Source organism: Oncorhynchus tshawytscha, linkage group LG01, assembly GCF_018296145.1.
Source record: "Oncorhynchus tshawytscha isolate Ot180627B linkage group LG01, Otsh_v2.0, whole genome shotgun sequence".
Lineage (NCBI taxonomy): Eukaryota > Metazoa > Chordata > Actinopteri > Salmoniformes > Salmonidae > Oncorhynchus > Oncorhynchus tshawytscha.
The window spans coordinates 5,861,693-5,882,915 of NC_056429.1; the positions used below are offsets into that span (position 1 = coordinate 5,861,693).

At 47.4% G+C, this 21,223-nt stretch overlaps 1 protein-coding gene across 1 annotated transcript in view; it reads right to left on the reverse strand.

Moving 5' to 3' along the window:
* kcnc1b (potassium voltage-gated channel, Shaw-related subfamily, member 1b) overlaps nt 1-21,223 on the reverse strand; it is a 78,616-nt gene that overhangs the window by 2,805 nt on the left and 54,588 nt on the right. The window contains 1 exon segment of the mRNA XM_042322003.1: nt 16,071-16,247. Coding sequence (XP_042177937.1) covers nt 16,071-16,247 — 177 coding nt within the window.

A 21,223-nucleotide genomic window follows, 5' to 3' on the forward strand; every position in this document is an offset into this window, starting at 1 on the left:
TAGTATATTGGAGAATATGTTGGAAGCTATAGTATATTGGAGAATATGTTGGAAGCTATAGTATATTGGAGAATATGTTGGAAGCTACATTATATTGGAGAATATATTGGCAGCCTGCTACAGTATATTGGAGAATATATTAGCAGCCTGCTACAGTATATTGGAGAATATATTGGCAGCCTGCTACAGTAAAGTATAGAATATGTTGGCAGTTAGAATACATTGGAGAATATGTTGGTAGTCTGCAACAGAATATTGGAGAAGATGTTGGCTGCTACAGTATATTGGAGAATATGTTGGCAGTCTGCTACAGTATATTGGAGAATATGTTGGCAGTCTGCTATAGTATATTGGAGAATATGTTGGCAGTCTGCTACAGTATACTGGAGAATATGTTGGCAGTCTGCTACAATATATTGGAGAATATTTTGGCAGTCTGCTACAATATATTGGAGAATATTTTGGCAGTCTGCTACAATATATTGGAGAATATGTTGACAGTCCTCTAGTGTATTGGAGATTATTTTGGCAGCCCGCTGTATATTGGAAAATATGTTGACAGTTATAGTATATTAGGGAATGTGTTGGCAGCTACAGCTTATTGGTGAATATCTTGGCAGGGTGCCACAGTATAATGGGAAAATTAAGACAGGCTACTACAGTATAATGGAGAATATGTTGGCAGGCTGCTTCAATATATTGTAGAATATGTTGGCAGTCTGCGTCAATATATTGGAGAATATGTTGGCAGTCTGCTACAGTATATTGGAGAAAATATTTGGTAGCTATAGTACATTGGATAATATGTTTGGTAGCTATAGTACATTGGAGAATATGTTTGGTAGCTATAGTACACTGGAGAATATGTTGGCAGTCTGAAACAGTATATTGGAGAATATGTTGGCAGTCTGAAACAGTATATTGGAGAATATGTTGGCAGTCTGAAACAGTATATTGTAGAATATGTTGGCAGTCTGCTATAATATACTGGAGAATATGTTGTTAGCTACATTATATTAAAGAATATGTTGGCAGTCTGCTTCAGTATACTGGAGAATATGTTGTCAGTCTGCAGCAGTATATTGGAGAATATCCTGGCAGCTACAATATATATTTTTTTATTTTTTATTTTACCCCTTTTTCTTGTGATGAGACAAGGATTTCCTGAACAGGCAGTTAACCCACTGTTCCTAGGCCGTCATTGAAAATAAGAATTTGTTCTTAACTGACTTGCCTGGTTAAATAAAAGGTAAATAATTAGTAGTGCAGATATACAAGGCACCTTACTGCCAGTAAAAACACAAAACATACACAACAACACCTTCTTCACAAGCAAGCATTTTATTTCATATAAAAATTATAAAATTGGTTGTCTTGTGCCTCTTTTTTTTCTCTCCATAAAAGCCTTTCCACCAAGAGAGTGGGGCTCTCTCTTCATCATAGCTGCAACGCCACCTCCAAAAGGATTGCGTTAAAATACAAGTGGTGTGCTTTATTCTATTCAATGGCAGGATGCTAAGACTCCCTCTAAGCATTAAACCTCTTATTAAACCTTCAGGCCTGCCTAAGGGAATGTTACCGTCTGTCTTGATGTATTATGTATAAAAAAATAATTTAAAGGCCAAGAGATCCTTGGTGTCTAATTACATGTTAAAATACTGGGTTTGCATCCCAAACGGCACCCTATTCCCCGTGCACTTCATTTGATCGGGGGCTCTGGTCAAAAGTAGTGCACTATATAGAGAATAGGGTGCCATTTTGGGACACAGACCTTGTCCCTTTGCACCACCTGAATCTGATGTTCTCGTGGGCTATTCAATAATTCCCAGTAATGTCCTGCCCTGAGTTTAAAGAGTTGGTTGACGACCTAGGATGTGGTGGGTGCTGCTCTGGGAGTTTAAAGAGTTGGTTGACGACCTAGGGTGTGGTGGGTGCTGCTCTGGGAGTTTAAAGAGTTGGTTGACGACCTAGGGTCTGGTGGGTGCTGCTCTGGGAGTTTAAAGAGTTGGTTTACGACCTAGGATGTGGTGGGTGCTGCTCTGGGACTTTAAAGAGTTGGTTGACGACCTAGGGTGTGGTGGGTGCTGCTCTGGGAGTTTAAAGAGTTGGTTAAGGACCTAGGATGTGGTGGGTGCTGCTCTGGGAGTTTAAAGAGTTGGTTGACGAACTAGGATGTGGTGGGTGCTGCTCTGGGAGTTTAAAGATTTGGTTGACGACCTAGGATGTGGTGGGTGCTGCTCTGGGAGTTTAAAGAGTTGGTTGACAACCTAGGATGTGGTGGGTGCTGCTCTGGGAGTTTAAAGAGTTGGTTAACGACCTAGGATGTGGTGGGTGCTGCTCTGGGAGTTTAAAGAGTTGGTTGACGACCTAGGGTGTGGTGGGTGCTGCTCTGGGAGTTTAAAGAGTTGGTTGACGACCTAGGGTGTGGTGGGTTCTGCTCTGGGAGTTTAAAGAGTTGGTTGACGACCTAGGGTGTGGTGGGTGCTGCTCTGGGAGTTTAAAGAGTTGGTTGACGAACTAGGATGTGGTGGGTGCTGCTCTGGGAGTTTAAAGAGTTGGTTGACGACCTAGGATGTGGTGGGTGCTGCTCTGGGAGTTTAAAGAGTTGGTTAACGACCTAGGATGTGGTGGGTGCTGCTCTGGGAGTTTAAAGAGTTGGTTAACGACCTAGGGTGTGGTGGGTGCTGCTCTGGGAGTTTAAAGAGTTGGTTAACGACCTAGGGTGTGGTGGGTGCTGCTCTGGGAGTTTAAAGAGTTGGTTGACGACCTAGGATGTGGTGGGTGCTGCTCTGGGAGTTTAAAGAGTTGGTTAACGACCTAGGATGTGGTGGGTGCTGCTCTGGGAGTTTAAAGAGTTGGTTGACTACCTAGGGTGTGGTGGGTGCTGCTCTGGGAGTTTAAAGAGTTGGTTGACGACCTAGCGTGTGGTGGGTGCTGCTCTGGGAGTTTAAGGAGTTGGTTGACGACCTAGGGTGTGGTGGGTGCTGCTCTGGGAGTTTAAAGAGTTGGTTGACGACCTAGGGTGTGGTGGGTGCTGCTCTGGGAGTTTAAAGAGTTGGTTGACGACCTAGGATGTGGTGGGTGCTGCTCTGGGTGTTTAAAGAGTTGGTTGACGACCTAGGGTGTGGTGGGTGCTGCTCTGGGAGTTTAAAGATTTGGTTGACGACCTAGGATGTGGTGGGTGCTGCTCTGGGAGTTTAAAGAGTTGGTTAACGACCTAGGATGTGGTGGGTGCTGCTCTGGGAGTTTAAAGAGTTGGTTAACGACCTAGGGTGTGGTGGGTGCTGCTCTGGGAGTTTAAAGAGTTGGTTAACGACCTAGGGTGTGGTGGGTGCTGCTTTGGGAGTTTAAAGAGTTGGTTGACTACCCAGGGTGTGGTGGGTGCTGCTCTGAGAGTTTAAAGAGTTGGTTGACGACCTAGGGTGTGGTGGGTGCTACTCTGTGAGTTTAAAGAGTTGGTTGACGACCTAGGATGTGGTGGGTGCTGCTCTGGGAGTTTAAAGTGTTGGTTAATGACCTAGGATGTGGTGGGTGCTGCTCTGGGAGTTTAAAGAGTTGGTTAATGACCTAGGATGGTGGGTGCTGCTCTGGGAGTTTAAAGAGTTGGTTGACTACCTAGGGTGTGGTGGGTGCTGCTCTGGGAGTTTAAAGAGTTGGTTGACGACCTAGGATGTGGTAGGTGCTGCTCTGGGAGTTTAAGGAGTTGGTTGACGACCTAGGGTGTGGTGGGTGCTGCTCTGGGAGTTTAAAGAGTTGGTTGACGACCTAGGGTGTGGTGGGTGCTGCTCTGGGAGTTTAATGAGTTGGTTGACGACCTAGGGTGTGGTGGGTGCTGCTCTGGGAGTTTAAAGAGTTGGTTGACGACCTAGGGTGTGGTGGGTGCTACTCTGGGAGTTTAAAGAGTTGGTTGACGACCTAGGGTGTGGTGGGTGCTGCTCTGGGAGTTTAAAGAGTTGGTTGACGACCTAGGATGTGGTGGGTGCTGCTCTGGGAGTTTAAAGAGTTGGTTAACGACCTAGGATGTGGTGGGTGCTGCTCTGGGAGTTTAAAGAGTTGGTTGACTACCTAGGGTGTGGTGGGTGCTGCTCTGGGAGTTTAAAGAGTTGGTTGACGACCTAGCGTGTGGTGGGTGCTGCTCTGGGAGTTTAAGGAGTTGGTTGACGACCTAGGGTGTGGTGGGTGCTGCTCTGGGAGTTTAAAGAGTTGGTTGACGACCTAGGGTGTGGTGGGTGCTGCTCTGGGAGTTTAAAGAGTTGGTTGACGACCTAGGGTGTGGTGGGTGCTGCTCTGGGAGTTTAAAGAGTTGGTTGACGACCTAGGGTGTGGTGGGTGCTGCTCTGGGAGTTTAAAGAGTTGGTTGACGACCTAGGATGTGGTGGGTGCTGCTCTGGGAGTTTAAAGAGTTGGTTGACGACCTAGGATGTGGTGGGTGCTGCTCTGGGAGTTTAAAGAGTTGGTTAACGACCTAGGGTGTGGTGGGTGCTGCTCTGGGAGTTTAAAGAGTTGGTTAACGACCTAGGGTGTGGTGGGTGCTGCTCTGGGAGTTTAAAGAGTTGGTTGACTACCTAGGGTGTGGTGGGTGCTGCTCTGAGAGTTTAAAGAGTTGGTTGACGACCTAGGGTGTGGTGGGTGCTACTCTGTGAGTTTAAAGAGTTGGTTGACGACCTAGGATGTGGTGGGTGCTGCTCTGGGAGTTTAAAGTGTTGGTTAATGACCTAGGATGTGGTGGGTGCTGCTCTGGGAGTTTAAAGAGTTGGTTAATGACCTAGGATGGTGGGTGCTGCTCTGGGAGTTTAAAGAGTTGGTTGACTACCTAGGGTGTGGTGGGTGCTGCTCTGGGAGTTTAAAGAGTTGGTTGACGACCTAGGATGTGGTAGGTGCTGCTCTGGGAGTTTAATGAGTTGGTTGACGACCTAGGGTGTGGTGGGTGCTGCTCTGGGAGTTTAAAGAGTTGGTTGACGACCTAGGGTGTGGTGGGTGCTACTCTGGGAGTTTAAAGAGTTGGTTGACGACCTAGGATGTGGTGGGTGCTGCTCTGGGAGTTTAAAGAGTTGGTTGACGACCTAGGATGTGGTGGGTGCTGCTCTGGGAGTTTAAAGAGTTGGTTAATGACCTAGGATGTGGTGGGTGCTGCTCTGGGAGTTTAAAGAGTTGGTTAACGACCTAGGGTGTGGTGGGTGCTGCTCTGGGAGTTTAAAGAGTTGGTTAACGACCTAGGGTGTGGTGGGTGCTGCTCTGTGAGTTTAAAGAGTTGGTTAACGACCTAGGGTGTGGTGTGTGCTGCTCTGGGAGTTTAAAGAGTTGGTTAACGACCTAGGGTGTGGTGGGTGCTGCTCTGGGAGTTTAAAGATTTGGTTGACGACCTAGGGTGTGGTGGGTGCTGCTCTGGGAGTTTAAAGATTTGGTTGACGACATAGGATGTGGTGGGTGCTGCTCTGGGAATTTAAAGAGTTGGTTAACGACCTAGGATGTGGTGGGTGTTGCTCTGGGAGTTTAAAGACTTGGTTGACGACCTAGGGTGTGGTGGGTGCTGCTCTGGGAGTTTAAAGATTTGGTTGACGACCTAGGATGTGGTGGGTGCTGCTCTGGGAGTTTAAAGAGTTGGTTAACGACCTAGGATGTGGTGGGTGCTGCTCTGGGAGTTTAAAGAGTTGGTTGACTACCTAGGGTGTGGTGGGTGCTGCTCTGGGAGTTTAAAGAGTTGGTTGACGACCTAGGGTGTGGTGGGTGCTGCTCTGGGAGTTTAAGGAGTTGGTTGACGACCTAGGGTGTGGTGGGTGCTGCTCTGGGAGTTTAAAGAGTTGGTTGACGACCTAGGGTGTGGTGGGTGCTGCTCTGGGAGTTTAAAGTGTTGGTTAATGACCTAGGATGTGGTGGGTGCTGCTCTGGGAGTTTAAAGAGTTGGTTAACGACCTAGGATGGAGGGTGCTGCTCTGGGAGTTTAAAGAGTTGGTTGACTACCTAGGGTGTGGTGGGTGCTGCTCTGGGAGTTTAAAGAGTTGGTTGACGACCTAGGATGTGGTAGGTGCTGCTCTGGGAGTTTAAGGAGTTGGTTGACGACCTAGGGTGTGGTGGGTGCTGCTCTGGGAGTTTAAAGAGTTGGTTGACGACCTAGGGTGTGGTGGGTGCTGCTCTGGGAGTTTAAAGAGTTGGTTGACGACCTAGGGTGTGGTGGGTGCTGCTCTGGGAGTTTAAAGAGTTGGTTGACGACCTAGGGTGTGGTGGGTGCTACTCTGGGAGTTTAAAGAGTTGGTTGACGACCTAGGATGTGGTGGGTGCTGCTCTGGGAGTTTAAAGAGTTGGTTGACGACCTAGGATGTGGTGGGTGCTGCTCTGGGAGTTTAAAGAGTTGGTTGACGACCTAGGATGTGGTGGGTGCTGCTCTGGGAGTTTAAAGAGTTGGTTAATGACCTAGGATGTGGTGGGTGCTGCTCTGGGAGTTTAAAGAGTTGGTTAACGACCTAGGGTGTGGTGGGTGCTGCTCTGGGAGTTTAAAGAGTTGGTTAACGACCTAGGGTGTGGTGGGTGCTGCTCTGGGAGTTTAAAGAGTTGGTTAACGACCTAGGATGGTGGGTGCTGCTCTGGGAGTTTAAAGAGTTGGTTGACTACCTAGGGTGTGGTGGGTGCTGCTCTGGGAGTTTAAAGAGTTGGTTGATGACCTAGGATGTGGTAGGTGCTGCTCTGGGAGTTTAAGGAGTTGGTTGACGACCTAGGGTGTGGTGGGTGCTGCTCTGGGAGTTTAAAGAGTTGGTTGACGACCTAGGGTGTGGTGGGTGCTGCTCTGGGAGTTTAAAGAGTTGGTTGACGACCTAGGGTGTGGTGGGTGCTGCTCTGGGAGTTTAAAGAGTTGGTTGACGACCTAGGGTGTGGTGGGTGCTACTCTGGGAGTTTAAAGAGTTGGTTGACGACCTAGGATGTGGTGGGTGCTGCTCTGGGAGTTTAAAGAGTTGGTTGACGACCTAGGGTGTGGTGGGTGCTGCTCTGGGAGTTTAAAGTGTTGGTTAATGACCTAGGATGTGGTGGGTGCTGCTCTGGGAGTTTAAAGAGTTGGTTAACGACCTAGGATGGAGGGTGCTGCTCTGGGAGTTTAAAGAGTTGGTTGACTACCTAGGGTGTGGTGGGTGCTGCTCTGGGAGTTTAAAGAGTTGGTTGACGACCTAGGATGTGGTAGGTGCTGCTCTGGGAGTTTAAGGAGTTGGTTGACGACCTAGGGTGTGGTGGGTGCTGCTCTGGGAGTTTAAAGAGTTGGTTGACGACCTAGGGTGTGGTGGGTGCTGCTCTGGGAGTTTAAAGAGTTGGTTGACGACCTAGGGTGTGGTGGGTGCTGCTCTGGGAGTTTAAAGAGTTGGTTGACGACCTAGGGTGTGGTGGGTGCTACTCTGGGAGTTTAAAGAGTTGGTTGACGACCTAGGATGTGGTGGGTGCTGCTCTGGGAGTTTAAAGAGTTGGTTGACGACCTAGGATGTGGTGGGTGCTGCTCTGGGAGTTTAAAGAGTTGGTTGACGACCTAGGATGTGGTGGGTGCTGCTCTGGGAGTTTAAAGAGTTGGTTAATGACCTAGGATGTGGTGGGTGCTGCTCTGGGAGTTTAAAGAGTTGGTTAACGACCTAGGGTGTGGTGGGTGCTGCTCTGGGAGTTTAAAGAGTTGGTTAACGACCTAGGGTGTGGTGGGTGCTGCTCTGGGAGTTTAAAGAGTTGGTTAACGACCTAGGATGGTGGGTGCTGCTCTGGGAGTTTAAAGAGTTGGTTGACTACCTAGGGTGTGGTGGGTGCTGCTCTGGGAGTTTAAAGAGTTGGTTGATGACCTAGGATGTGGTAGGTGCTGCTCTGGGAGTTTAAGGAGTTGGTTGACGACCTAGGGTGTGGTGGGTGCTGCTCTGGGAGTTTAAAGAGTTGGTTGACGACCTAGGGTGTGGTGGGTGCTGCTCTGGGAGTTTAAAGAGTTGGTTGACGACCTAGGGTGTGGTGGGTGCTGCTCTGGGAGTTTAAAGAGTTGGTTGACGACCTAGGGTGTGGTGGGTGCTGCTCTGGGAGTTTAAAGAGTTGGTTGACGACCTAGGGTGTGGTGGGTGCTACTCTGTGAGTTTAAAGAGTTGGTTGACGACCTAGGATGTGGTGGGTGCTGCTCTGGGAGTTTAAAGTGTTGGTTAATGACCTAGGATGTGGTGGGTGCTGCTCTGGGAGTTTAAAGAGTTGGTTAACGACCTAGGATGGTGGGTGCTGCTCTGGGAGTTTAAAGAGTTGGTTGACTACCTAGGGTGTGGTGGGTGCTGCTCTGGGAGTTTAAAGAGTTGGTTGACGACCTAGGATGTGGTAGGTGCTGCTCTGGGAGTTTAAGGAGTTGGTTGACGACCTAGGGTGTGGTGGGTGCTGCTCTGGGAGTTTAAAGAGTTGGTTGACGACCTAGGGTGTGGTGGGTGCTGCTCTGGGAGTTTAAAGAGTTGGTTGACGACCTAGGGTGTGGTGGGTGCTGCTCTGGGAGTTTAAAGAGTTGGTTGACGACCTAGGGTGTGGTGGGTGCTACTCTGGGAGTTTAAAGAGTTGGTTGACGACCTAGGATGTGGTGGGTGCTGCTCTGGGAGTTTAAAGAGTTGGTTGACGACCTAGGATGTGGTGGGTGCTGCTCTGGGAGTTTAAAGAGTTGGTTGACGACCTAGGATGTGGTGGGTGCTGCTCTGGGAGTTTAAAGAGTTGGTTAATGACCTAGGATGTGGTGGGTGCTGCTCTGGGAGTTTAAAGAGTTGGTTAACGACCTAGGGTGTGGTGGGTGCTGCTCTGGGAGTTTAAAGAGTTGGTTAACGACCTAGGGTGTGGTGGGTGCTGCTCTGTGAGTTTAAAGAGTTGGTTAACGACCTAGGGTGTGGTGTGTGCTGCTCTGGGAGTTTAAAGAGTTGGTTAACGACCTAGGGTGTGGTGGGTGCTGCTCTGGGAGTTTAAAGATTTGGTTGACGACCTAGGGTGTGGTGGGTGCTGCTCTGGGAGTTTAAAGATTTGGTTGACGACATAGGATGTGGTGGGTGCTGTTCTGGGAGTTTAAAGAGTTGGTTGACGACCTAGGATGTGGTGGGTGCTGCTCTGGGAGTTTAAAGAGTTGGTTAACGACCTAGGATGTGGTGGGTGCTTCTCTGGGAGTTTAAAGATTTGGTTGACGACCTAGGGTGTGGTGGGTGTTGCTCTGGGAGTTTAAAGAGTTGGTTGACGACCTAGGGTGTGGTGGGTGCTGCTCTGGGAGTTTAAAGAGTTGGTTGACGACCTAGGGTGTGGTGGGTGCTGCTCTGGGAATTTAAAGAGTTGGTTGACGACCTAGGATGTGGTGGGTGCTGCTCTGGGAGTTTAAAGAGTTGGTTGACGACCTAGGATGTGGTGGGTGCTGCTCTGGGAGTTTAAAGAGTTGGTTGACGACCTAGGATGTGGTGGGTTCTGCTCTGGGAGTTTAAAGAGTTGGTTGACGACCTAGGGTGTGGTGGGTTCTGCTCTGGGAGTTTAAAGAGTTGGTTGACGACCTAGGGTGTGGTGGGTGCAGCTCTGGGACTTTAAAGAGTTGGTTGATGACCTAGGGTGTGGTGGGTTCTGCTCTGGGAGTTTAAAGAGTTGGTTGACGACCTAGGGTGTGGTGGGTGCTGCTCTGGGACTTTAAAGAGTTGGTTGACGACCTAGGGTGTGGTGGGTGCTGCTCTGGGACTTTAAAGAGTTGGTTGTCGACCTAGGGTGTGGTGGGTGCTGCTCTGGGACTTTAAAGAGTTGGTTGACGACCTAGGATGTGGTGGGTGCTGCTCTGGGAGTTTAAAGAGTTGGTTGACGACCTAGGGTGTGGTGGGTGCTGCTCTGTGAGTTTAAAGAGTTGGTTGACGACCTAGGATGTGGTGGGTGCTGCTCTGGGAGTTTAAAGTGTTGGTTAATGACCTAGGATGTGGTGGGTGCTGCTCTGGGAGTTTAAAGAGTTGGTTAACGACCTAGGATGGTGGGTGCTGTTCTGGGAGTTTAAATAGTTGGTTGACGACCTAGGATGTGGTGGGTGCTGCTCTGGGAGTTTAAAGAGTTGGTTGACGACCTAGGATGTGGTGGGTGCTGCTCTGGGAGTTTAAGGAGTTGGTTGACGACCTAGGGTGTGGTGGGTGCTGCTCTGGGAGTTTAAAGAGTTGGTTGACGACCTAGGGTGTGGTGGGTGCTGCTCTGGGAGTTTAAAGAGTTGGTTGACGACCTAGGGTGTGGTGGGTGCTGCTCTGGGAGTTTAAAGATTTGGTTGACGACCTAGGGTGTGGTGGGTGCTGCTCTGGGAGTTTAAAGATTTGGTTGACGACATAGGATGTGGTGGGTGCTGTTCTGGGAGTTTAAAGAGTTGGTTGACGACCTAGGATGTGGTGGGTGCTGCTCTGGGAGTTTAAAGAGTTGGTTAACGACCTAGGATGTGGTGGGTGCTGCTCTGGGAGTTTAAAGATTTGGTTGACGACCTAGGGTGTGGTGGGTGTTGCTCTGGGAGTTTAAAGAGTTGGTTGACGACCTAGGGTGTGGTGGGTGCTGCTCTGGGAGTTTAAAGAGTTGGTTGACGACCTAGGGTGTGGTGGGTGCTGCTCTGGGAGTTTAAAGTGTTGGTTAATGACCTAGGATGTGGTGGGTGCTGCTCTGGGAGTTTAAAGAGTTGGTTAACGACCTAGGATGGTGGGTGCTGCTCTGGGAGTTTAAAGAGTTGGTTGACTACCTAGGGTGTGGTGGGTGCTGCTCTGGGAGTTTAAAGAGTTGGTTGACGACCTAGGATGTGGTAGGTGCTGCTCTGGGAGTTTAAGGAGTTGGTTGACGACCTAGGGTGTGGTGGGTGCTGCTCTGGGAGTTTAAAGAGTTGGTTGACGACCTAGGGTGTGGTGGGTGCTGCTCTGGGAGTTTAAAGAGTTGGTTGACGACCTAGGGTGTGGTGGGTGCTGCTCTGGGAGTTTAAAGAGTTGGTTGACGACCTAGGGTGTGGTGGGTGCTACTCTGGGAGTTTAAAGAGTTGGTTGACGACCTAGGATGTGGTGGGTGCTGCTCTGGGAGTTTAAAGAGTTGGTTGACGACCTAGGATGTGGTGGGTGCTGCTCTGGGAGTTTAAAGAGTTGGTTGACGACCTAGGATGTGGTGGGTGCTGCTCTGGGAGTTTAAAGAGTTGGTTAATGACCTAGGATGTGGTGGGTGCTGCTCTGGGAGTTTAAAGAGTTGGTTAACGACCTAGGGTGTGGTGGGTGCTGCTCTGGGAGTTTAAAGAGTTGGTTAACGACCTAGGGTGTGGTGGGTGCTGCTCTGTGAGTTTAAAGAGTTGGTTAACGACCTAGGGTGTGGTGTGTGCTGCTCTGGGAGTTTAAAGAGTTGGTTAACGACCTAGGGTGTGGTGGGTGCTGCTCTGGGAGTTTAAAGATTTGGTTGACGACCTAGGGTGTGGTGGGTGCTGCTCTGGGAGTTTAAAGATTTGGTTGACGACATAGGATGTGGTGGGTGCTGTTCTGGGAGTTTAAAGAGTTGGTTGACGACCTAGGATGTGGTGGGTGCTGCTCTGGGAGTTTAAAGAGTTGGTTAACGACCTAGGATGTGGTGGGTGCTTCTCTGGGAGTTTAAAGATTTGGTTGACGACCTAGGGTGTGGTGGGTGTTGCTCTGGGAGTTTAAAGAGTTGGTTGACGACCTAGGGTGTGGTGGGTGCTGCTCTGGGAGTTTAAAGAGTTGGTTGACGACCTAGGGTGTGGTGGGTGCTGCTCTGGGAATTTAAAGAGTTGGTTGACGACCTAGGATGTGGTGGGTGCTGCTCTGGGAGTTTAAAGAGTTGGTTGACGACCTAGGATGTGGTGGGTGCTGCTCTGGGAGTTTAAAGAGTTGGTTGACGACCTAGGATGTGGTGGGTTCTGCTCTGGGAGTTTAAAGAGTTGGTTGACGACCTAGGGTGTGGTGGGTTCTGCTCTGGGAGTTTAAAGAGTTGGTTGACGACCTAGGGTGTGGTGGGTGCAGCTCTGGGACTTTAAAGAGTTGGTTGATGACCTAGGGTGTGGTGGGTTCTGCTCTGGGAGTTTAAAGAGTTGGTTGACGACCTAGGGTGTGGTGGGTGCTGCTCTGGGACTTTAAAGAGTTGGTTGACGACCTAGGGTGTGGTGGGTGCTGCTCTGGGACTTTAAAGAGTTGGTTGTCGACCTAGGGTGTGGTGGGTGCTGCTCTGGGACTTTAAAGAGTTGGTTGACGACCTAGGATGTGGTGGGTGCTGCTCTGGGAGTTTAAAGAGTTGGTTGACGACCTAGGGTGTGGTGGGTGCTGCTCTGTGAGTTTAAAGAGTTGGTTGACGACCTAGGATGTGGTGGGTGCTGCTCTGGGAGTTTAAAGTGTTGGTTAATGACCTAGGATGTGGTGGGTGCTGCTCTGGGAGTTTAAAGAGTTGGTTAACGACCTAGGATGGTGGGTGCTGTTCTGGGAGTTTAAATAGTTGGTTGACGACCTAGGATGTGGTGGGTGCTGCTCTGGGAGTTTAAAGAGTTGGTTGACGACCTAGGATGTGGTGGGTGCTGCTCTGGGAGTTTAAGGAGTTGGTTGACGACCTAGGGTGTGGTGGGTGCTGCTCTGGGAGTTTAAAGAGTTGGTTGACGACCTAGGGTGTGGTGGGTGCTGCTCTGGGAGTTTAAAGAGTTGGTTGACGACCTAGGGTGTGGTGGGTGCTGCTCTGGGAGTTTAAAGAGTTGGTTGACGACCTAGGGTGTGGTGGGTGCTGCTCTGGGAGTTTAAAGATTTGGTTGACGACCTAGGGTGTGGTGGGTGCTGCTCTGGGAGTTTAAAGATTTGGTTGACGACATAGGATGTGGTGGGTGCTGTTCTGGGAGTTTAAAGAGTTGGTTGACGACCTAGGATGTGGTGGGTGCTGCTCTGGGAGTTTAAAGAGTTGGTTAACGACCTAGGATGTGGTGGGTGCTGCTCTGGGAGTTTAAAGATTTGGTTGACGACCTAGGGTGTGGTGGGTGTTGCTCTGGGAGTTTAAAGAGTTGGTTGACGACCTAGGGTGTGGTGGGTGCTGCTCTGGGAGTTTAAAGAGTTGGTTGACGACCTAGGGTGTGGTGGGTTCTGCTCTGGGAGTTTAAAGATTTGGTTGACGACCTAGGGTGTGGTGGGTGTTGCTCTGGGAGTTTAAAGAGTTGGTTGACGACCTAGGGTGTGGTGGGTGCAGCTCTGGGACTTTAAAGAGTTGGTTGATGACCTAGGGTGTGGTGGGTTCTGCTCTGGGAGTTTAAAGAGTTGGTTGACGACCTAGGGTGTGGTGGGTGCTGCTCTGGGACTTTAAAGAGTTGGTTGACGACCTAGGGTGTGGTGGGTGCTGCTCTGGGACTTTAAAGAGTTGGTTGACGACCTAGGGTGTGGTGGGTGCTGCTCTGGGACTTTAAAGAGTTGGTTGACGACCTAGGATGTGGTGGGTGCTGCTCTGGGAGTTTAAAGAGTTGGTTGACGACCTAGGGTGTGGTGGGTGCTGCTCTGTGAGTTTAAAGAGTTGGTTGACGACCTAGGATGTGGTGGGTGCTGCTCTGGGAGTTTAAAGTGTTGGTTAATGACCTAGGATGTGGTGGGTGCTGCTCTGGGAGTTTAAAGAGTTGGTTAACGACCTAGGATGGTGGGTGCTGTTCTGGGAGTTTAAAGAGTTGGTTGACGACCTAGGATGTGGTGGGTGCTGCTCTGGGAGTTTAAAGAGTTGGTTGACGACCTAGGATGTGGTGGGTGCTGCTCTGGGAGTTTAAGGAGTTGGTTGACGACCTAGGGTGTGGTGGGTGCTGCTCTGGGAGTTTAAAGAGTTGGTTGACGACCTAGGGTGTGGTGGGTGCTGCTCTGGGAGTTTAAAGAGTTGGTTGACGACCTAGGGTGTGGTGGGTGCTGCTCTGGGAGTTTAAAGAGTTGGTTGACGACCTAGAATGTGGTGGGTGCTGCTCTGGGAGTTTAAGGAGTTGGTTGACGACCTAGGGTGTGGTGGGTGCTGCTCTGGGAGTTTAAAGAGTTGGTTGACGACCTAGGGTGTGGTGGGTGCTGCTCTGGGAGTTTAAAGGGTTGGTTGACGACCTAGGGTGTGGTGGGTGCTGCTCTGGGAGTTTAAAGAGTTGGTTAACGACCTAGGGTGTGGTGGGTGCTGCTCTGGGACTTTAAAGAGTTGGTTAACGACCTAGGGTGTGGTGGGTGCTGCTCTGGGACTTTAAAGAGTTGGTTAACGACCTAGGGTGTGGTGGGTGCTGCTCTGGGAGTTTAAAGAGTTGGTTAACGACCTAGGGTGTGGTGGGTGCTGCTCTGGGACTTTAAAGAGTTGGTTAACGACCTAGGGTGTGGTGGGTGCTGCTCTGGGACTTTAAAGAGTTGGTTAACGACCTAGGGTGTGGTGGGTGCTGCTCTGGGACTTTAAAGAGTTGGTTAACGACCTAGGGTGTGGTGGGTGCTGCTCTGGGACTTTAAAGAGTTGGTTAACGACCTAGGGTGTGGTGGGTGCTGCTCTGGGACTTTAAAGAGTTGGTTAACGACCTAGGGTGTGGTGGGTGCTGCTCTGGGACTTTAAAGAGTTGGTTAACGACCTAGGGTGTGGTGGGTGCTGCTCTGGGACTTTAAAGAGTTGGTTAACGACCTAGGGTGTGGTGGGTGCTGCTCTGGGAGTTTAAAGGGTTGGTTGACGACCTAGGGTGTGGTGGGTGCTGCTCTGGGAGTTTAAAGAGTTGGTTAACGACCTAGGGTCTGAGGACTTCGTGGCTGAGGAATGTAATTGTTATTCTTACATTTTGTTTTGTTCTGTATTTTGATTGTTGTATTACTGTGATCAGGGAACCCTTGAGAATGAGACCCTGGGTTTTCCCAGAATGCAGGTGTGTGTGTGTGTGTGTGTGTGTGTAGGGCTGGGCAATATCACCAAAACATAATATCCCAATATGTTTCTAATTTTGGGCAGTGTTGTGGTATTTTATGTTCCAGAATAATACAAGTTTGCAATATGTTTTATCAATAGTGCATGTGCCTTATATGGTAACACATTAGTTCTACGTATTTTTAATGTCTTTTACATGCTGATGGTTTTCTACTCAACCAAACTAGGACAAAGCTGACACTTTTCATTCAAATTAGCACTTTATCAAAAATATCGTTATAGACGATATTGTAAAAAAAATCCATACCGGCATGTGGATCCATACAGGTATACCAGTATTCACAATATATTGCCAAGCCCTATGTGCGTGTTTGTGTGTTACACATGCGTGTGTGTGTGTGTGTGTGTGTGTGTGTGTGTGTGTCTACACGTGCACATGCGTGTGTGTGTGTGTCTGTGTCTACACGTGCACATGCGTGTGTGTGTGTGTGTGTCTGTGTGTGTGTCTACACATGCATGTGCGTCTGTCTGTGTGTCAGGTTAGCGGTTTTCGTCATGAATATTGTTCTGGAAGCAGCTCCGCAGAATCACTAGCTAGTACAGCCACAAAGTCATCAAATCAGATTTTAAGCCTAATGCATAACCCTAACCTTAAAGGGGAAAATTCAACTTCATTATCTCCAGCATCACTCCAACATATGTCAAAATGTCACGTTTCTATGTTTTGTAGTCAAAAAGATAGAGGAATGTTTAAACCTTCCTCTATCCAATGACATTCATCTGTGTGAATCATGCTATTTTAACCAATTATGAGGAGGTATTGCCTACTAATTGGTTGTGATGTCATTGGAGATACTATTATTTAGAAATGTGCCATTTTCACATTAGTTGATGTTGGGAAGGTGCTGGAGATGAATGAATCTGATTTTTTTTAAATGACCAACAAGCACATTTTTATTTTCATATATTTTTTACAATGTAGCCTATTTTAACTTTGCAGCTGGCCTATCTAAGTGGAAATCGCTCAGTTCTGGCTCCAGGACAAGACTCGTGACAATAAAGGTCAACCTGTGTCTGTGTGTGTTGGGCCACGGGTTGACGTTGTATAATGAATAATCAAGTCGTAGGGAATGCAACACGTTTGATAGTGGCCTGTGTTTGGCTGTTACAGTACGTAACTCTCCTCCCTCCTCCCCATGTGTGGTTGGGCTGTATTTGGCTGTTACTGTAGGTGTACGTACCCCTCCTGACTCTACCCCCTGTGTGGTTGGGTCGTTCTGCAGCTGTGGTGACAAGACAACAAGGCCGTTCTCTCTCACTGGGGCTGAAGATCTCCTCTGGCGAGATGGCCTGGTCTATATGAGGACAGTCCTCATTGGCTAGAGCTGCATTGGCCGCCTCCCCATTCAGCTTGGAATCTTCAGACAGACACACAGGAGATTCCATAGAAATAGAAATAGAATTAGAACAGGAGATTCTATAGAAACAGAACTAGAATTAGAACAGGAGATTCCATAGAAACAGAACTGGAATTAGAACAGGAGATTCCATAGAAACAGAACTGGAATTAGAACAGGAGATTCCATAGAAACAGAACTAGAATTAAAACAGGAGATTCCATGGAAATATAACTAGAATTAGAACAGGAGATTCAATAGAAATATAATTAGAACAGGAGATTTCATAGAAATAGAATTAGAACAGGAGATTCCATAGAAATATAATTAGAACAGGAGATTTCATAGAAATAGAAATAGAATTAGAACAGTAGATTCCATGGAAATAAAATTTGAATTAGAACAGTAGATTCCATGGAAATATAACTAGAATTAGAACAGGAGATTCAATAGAAATAGAATTAGAACAGGAGATTCCATAGAAATAGAAATAGAATTAGAACAGGAGATTCCATGGAAATAAAATTTGAATTAGAACAGTAGATTCAATAGAAATAGAATTAGAACAGTAGATTCCATGGAAATAGAAATAGAATTAGAACAGGAGATTCCATGGAAATAGAAATAGAATTAGAACAGGAGATTCCATGGAAATAGAAATAGAATTAGAACAGGAGATTCCATGGAAATAGAAATAGAATTAGAACAGGAGATTCCATGGAAATAGAAATAGAATTAGAACAGGAGATTCAATAGAAATAGAATTAGAACAGTAGATTCCATGGAAATAGAAATAGAATTAGAACAGTAGATTCCATGGAAATAGAAATAGAATTAGAACAGTAGATTCCATGGAAATAGAAATAGAATTAGAACAGTAGATTCCATGGAAATAGAAATAGAATTAGAACAGTAGATTCCATGGAAATAGAAATAGAATTAGAACAGGAGATTCCATGGAAATAGAAATAGAATTAGAACAGGAGATTCCATGGAAATAGAAATAGAATTAGAACAGGAGATTCCATGGAAATAGAAATAGAATTAGAACAGGAGATTCCATGGAAATACAATTTGATTTAGAACAGAAGATTCCATGGAAAAACAATTAGAACAGGAGATTCCATGGAAACAGAATCAAAACAGGAGATTCCATGGAAACAGAATAAGAACAGGAGATTCCATGGAAACAGAATAAGAACAGGAGATACCATGGAAACAGAATAAGAACAGGAGATTCCATGGAAACAGAATTAGAACAGGAGATTCCATTGAAACAGAATAAGAACAGGAGATTCCATGGAAACAGAATTAGAACAGGAGATTCCATTGAAACAGAATTAGAACAGGAGATTCCATGAAAACAGAATCAGAACAGGAGATTCCATGGAAACAGAATCAAAACAGGAGATTCCATGGAAATAGAATCAAAACAGGAGATTCCATGGAAATAGAATCAGAACAGGAGATTCCATGGAAATAGAATCAGAACAGGAGATTCCATGGAAATAGAATCAGAACAGGAGATTCCATGGAAATACGTAATAAGTGCGTTGAAGATGTCGTTCCCATAGCAACGATTAAAACATTCCCTAACCAGAAACCGTGGATTGATGGCAGCATTCGTGTGGAACTGAAGGTGCGAACCACTGCTTTTAATCAGGGCAAGGTGTCTGGTAATATGACTGAATACAAACAGTGCAGCTATTCCCTCCGCAAGGCTATCAAACAAGCTAAGCGCCAGTACAGAGACAAAGTAGAATCTCAATTCAACGGCTCAGACACAAGAGGCATGTGGCAGGGTCTACAGTCAATCACGGACTACAGGAAGAAACCCAGCCCAGTCACGGACCAGGATGTCTTGCTCCCAGGCAGACTAAATAACTTTTTGCCCGCTTTGAGGACAATACAGTGCCACTGACACGGCCTGCAACGAAAACATGCGGTCTCTCCTTCACTGCAGCCGAAGTGAGTAAGACATTTAAACGTGTTAACCCTCGCAAGGCTGCAGGCCCAGACGGCATCCCCAGCCGCGCCCTCAGAGCATGCGCAGACCAGCTGGCCGGTGTGTTTACGGACATATTCAACCAATCCCTATACCAGTCTGCTGTTCCCACATGCTTCAAGAGGGCCACCATTGTTCCTGTTCCCAAGAAAGCTAAGGTAACTGAGCTAAACGACTACCGCCCGTAGCACTCACATCCGTCATCATGAAGTGCTTTGAGAGACTAGTCAAGGACCATATCACCTCCACCCTACCTGACACCCTTGACCCACTCCAATTTGCTTACCGCCCAAATAGGTCCACAGACGATGCAATCTCAACCACACTGCACACTGCCCTAACCCATCTGGACAAGAGGAATACCTATGTGAGAATGCTGTTCATCGACTACAGCTCGGCATTCAACACCATAGTACCCTCCAAGCTCGTCATCAAGCTCGAGACCCTGGGTCTCGACCCCGCCCTGTGCAACTGGGTACTGGACTTCCTGACGGGCCGCCCCCAGGTGGTGAGGGTAGGCAACAACATCTCCTCCCCGCTGATCCTCAACACTGGGGCCCCACAAGGGTGCGTTCTGAGCCCTCTCCTGTACTCCCTGTTCACCCACGACTGCGTGGCCACGCACGCCTCCAACTCAATCATCAAGTTTGCGGACGACACAACAGTGGTAGGCTTGATTACCAACAACGACGAGACGGCCTACAGGGAGGAGGTGAGGGCCCTCGGAGTGTGGTGTCAGGAAAATAACCTCACACTCAACGTCAACAAAACTAAGGAGATGATTGTGGACTTCAGGAAACAGCAGAGGGAACACCCCCATCCACATCGATGGAACAGTAGTGGAGAGGGTAGCAAGTTTTAAGTTCCTCGGCATACACATCACTGACAAACTGAATTGGTCCACTCACACAGACAGCATCGTGAGGAAGGCGCAGCAGCGCCTCTTCAACCTCAGGAGGCTGAAGAAATTCGGCTTGTCACCAAAAGCACTCACAAACTTCTACAGATGCACAATCGAGAGCATCCTGGCGGGCTGTATCACCGCCTGGTATGGCAACTGCACCGCCCTCAACCGTAAGGCTCTCCAGAGGGTAGTGAGGTCTGCACAACGCATCACCGGGGCAAACTACCTGCCCTCCAGGACACCTACACCACCCGATGCTACAGGAAGGCCATAAAGATCATCAAGGACATCAACCACCCGAGCCACTGCCTGTTCACCCCGCTGTCATCCAGAAGGCGAGGTCAGTACAGGTGCATCAAAGCTGGGACCGAGAGACTGAAAAACAGCTTCTATCTCAAGGCCATCAGACTGTTAAACAGCCACCACTAACATTGAGTGGCTACTGCCAACACACTGTCAATGACACTGACTCTACTCCAGCCACTTTAATAATGGGAATTGATGGGAAATGATGTAAATATATCACTAGCCACTTTAAACAATGCTACCTTATATAATGTTACTTACCCTACATTATTCATCTCATATGCATACGTAGATACTGTACTCTATATCATCGACTGCATCCTTATGTAATACATGTATCACTAGCCACTTTAACTATGCCACTTGGTTTACATAGTCATCTCATATGTATATACTGTACTCGATATCATCTACTGTATCTTGCCTATGCTGCTCTGTACCATCACTCATTCATATATCCTTATGTACATATTCTTTATCCCCTTACACTGTGTATAAGACAGTAGTTTTTTTTTGGAATTGTTAGTTAGATTACTTGTTCGTTATTACTGCATTGTCGGAACTAGAAGCACAAGCATTTCGCTACACTCGCATTAACATCTGCTAACCATGTGTATGTGACAAATAAAATTGGATTTGATTTGATTTGAAATAGAATCAGAACAGGAGATTCCATGGAAATAGAATCAGAACACCTAGAAGAACATTAGAAAATACATCTGGGAGATACAGACAACAGAATCAAACACTGATCAAATAAAGCATTTTAGGAAATGCTGCTGTTCCAACTGCCAAACAGAAGACTAGAGTCGATGAATGCAACAAGTAGAGATATGGGCATCCAATTCAATTCAATACAACGTTATGTATTCCCTGGGAAGCTAACCTCCAATCGATGCTGAGGTCTGGCTAAAGTTAATCATATGTGGTTTAGAAACAAACCACTATATTGCCAGTTTAATTATCCCACCTTGAAAATCTCATAAAATGGGGTACAAAAGCTTTGTCAAGTGCTACATTCTATACTGCACATATCCTAGCTTGCTATCATATCCTAGCATGCTATCATATCCTAGCATGCTATCATATCCTAGCATGCTATCATATCCTAGCATGCTATCATATCATAGCATGCTATCATATCCTAGCATGTTTCAAATAAAATATTACTGACTCAATCAATTATAATAGCACTGATTTGGACAGTCAACAGTATGATTTGAAGCATGCTGCATTTGGGTATTACAGTGTGAACAGTAGTATTAGTGCGTAATGGTGCATGGACTCAGATGGTTAGTGGGTGTAGTGGTGGGTGTATGGATGGTATTTTAGTATGGCACGTGGGATGGTGTCAATGTGAAAAAAAAACATGTTAGCCTAAAACATCAACCCACTTGACAAGTAGTACCCTGGTACCTCAGTAAAAGCCTAGTACCTCAGTAGCAGCCTAGTACCTAGGTAGAAGCCTAGTACCTCAGTAGCAGCCTAGTACCTCACTAGCATCCTAGTACCTCAGTAGAAGCCTAGTACCTCAGTAGCATCCTAGTACCTCAGTAGCATCCTAGTACCTCAGTAGCATCCTAGTACCTCATTAGCAGCCTAGTACCTCACTAGAATCCTAGTACCTCCCTAGCATCCTAGTACCTCACTAGCATCCTAGTACCTCACTAGCATCCTAGTACCTCACTAGCATCCTAGTACCTCAGTAGAAGCTGAGTGTAATCAATGATCAGTACTAATGTATCATATAGGTGCTAAAACAGGGCTGCCCAACCCTGTTCC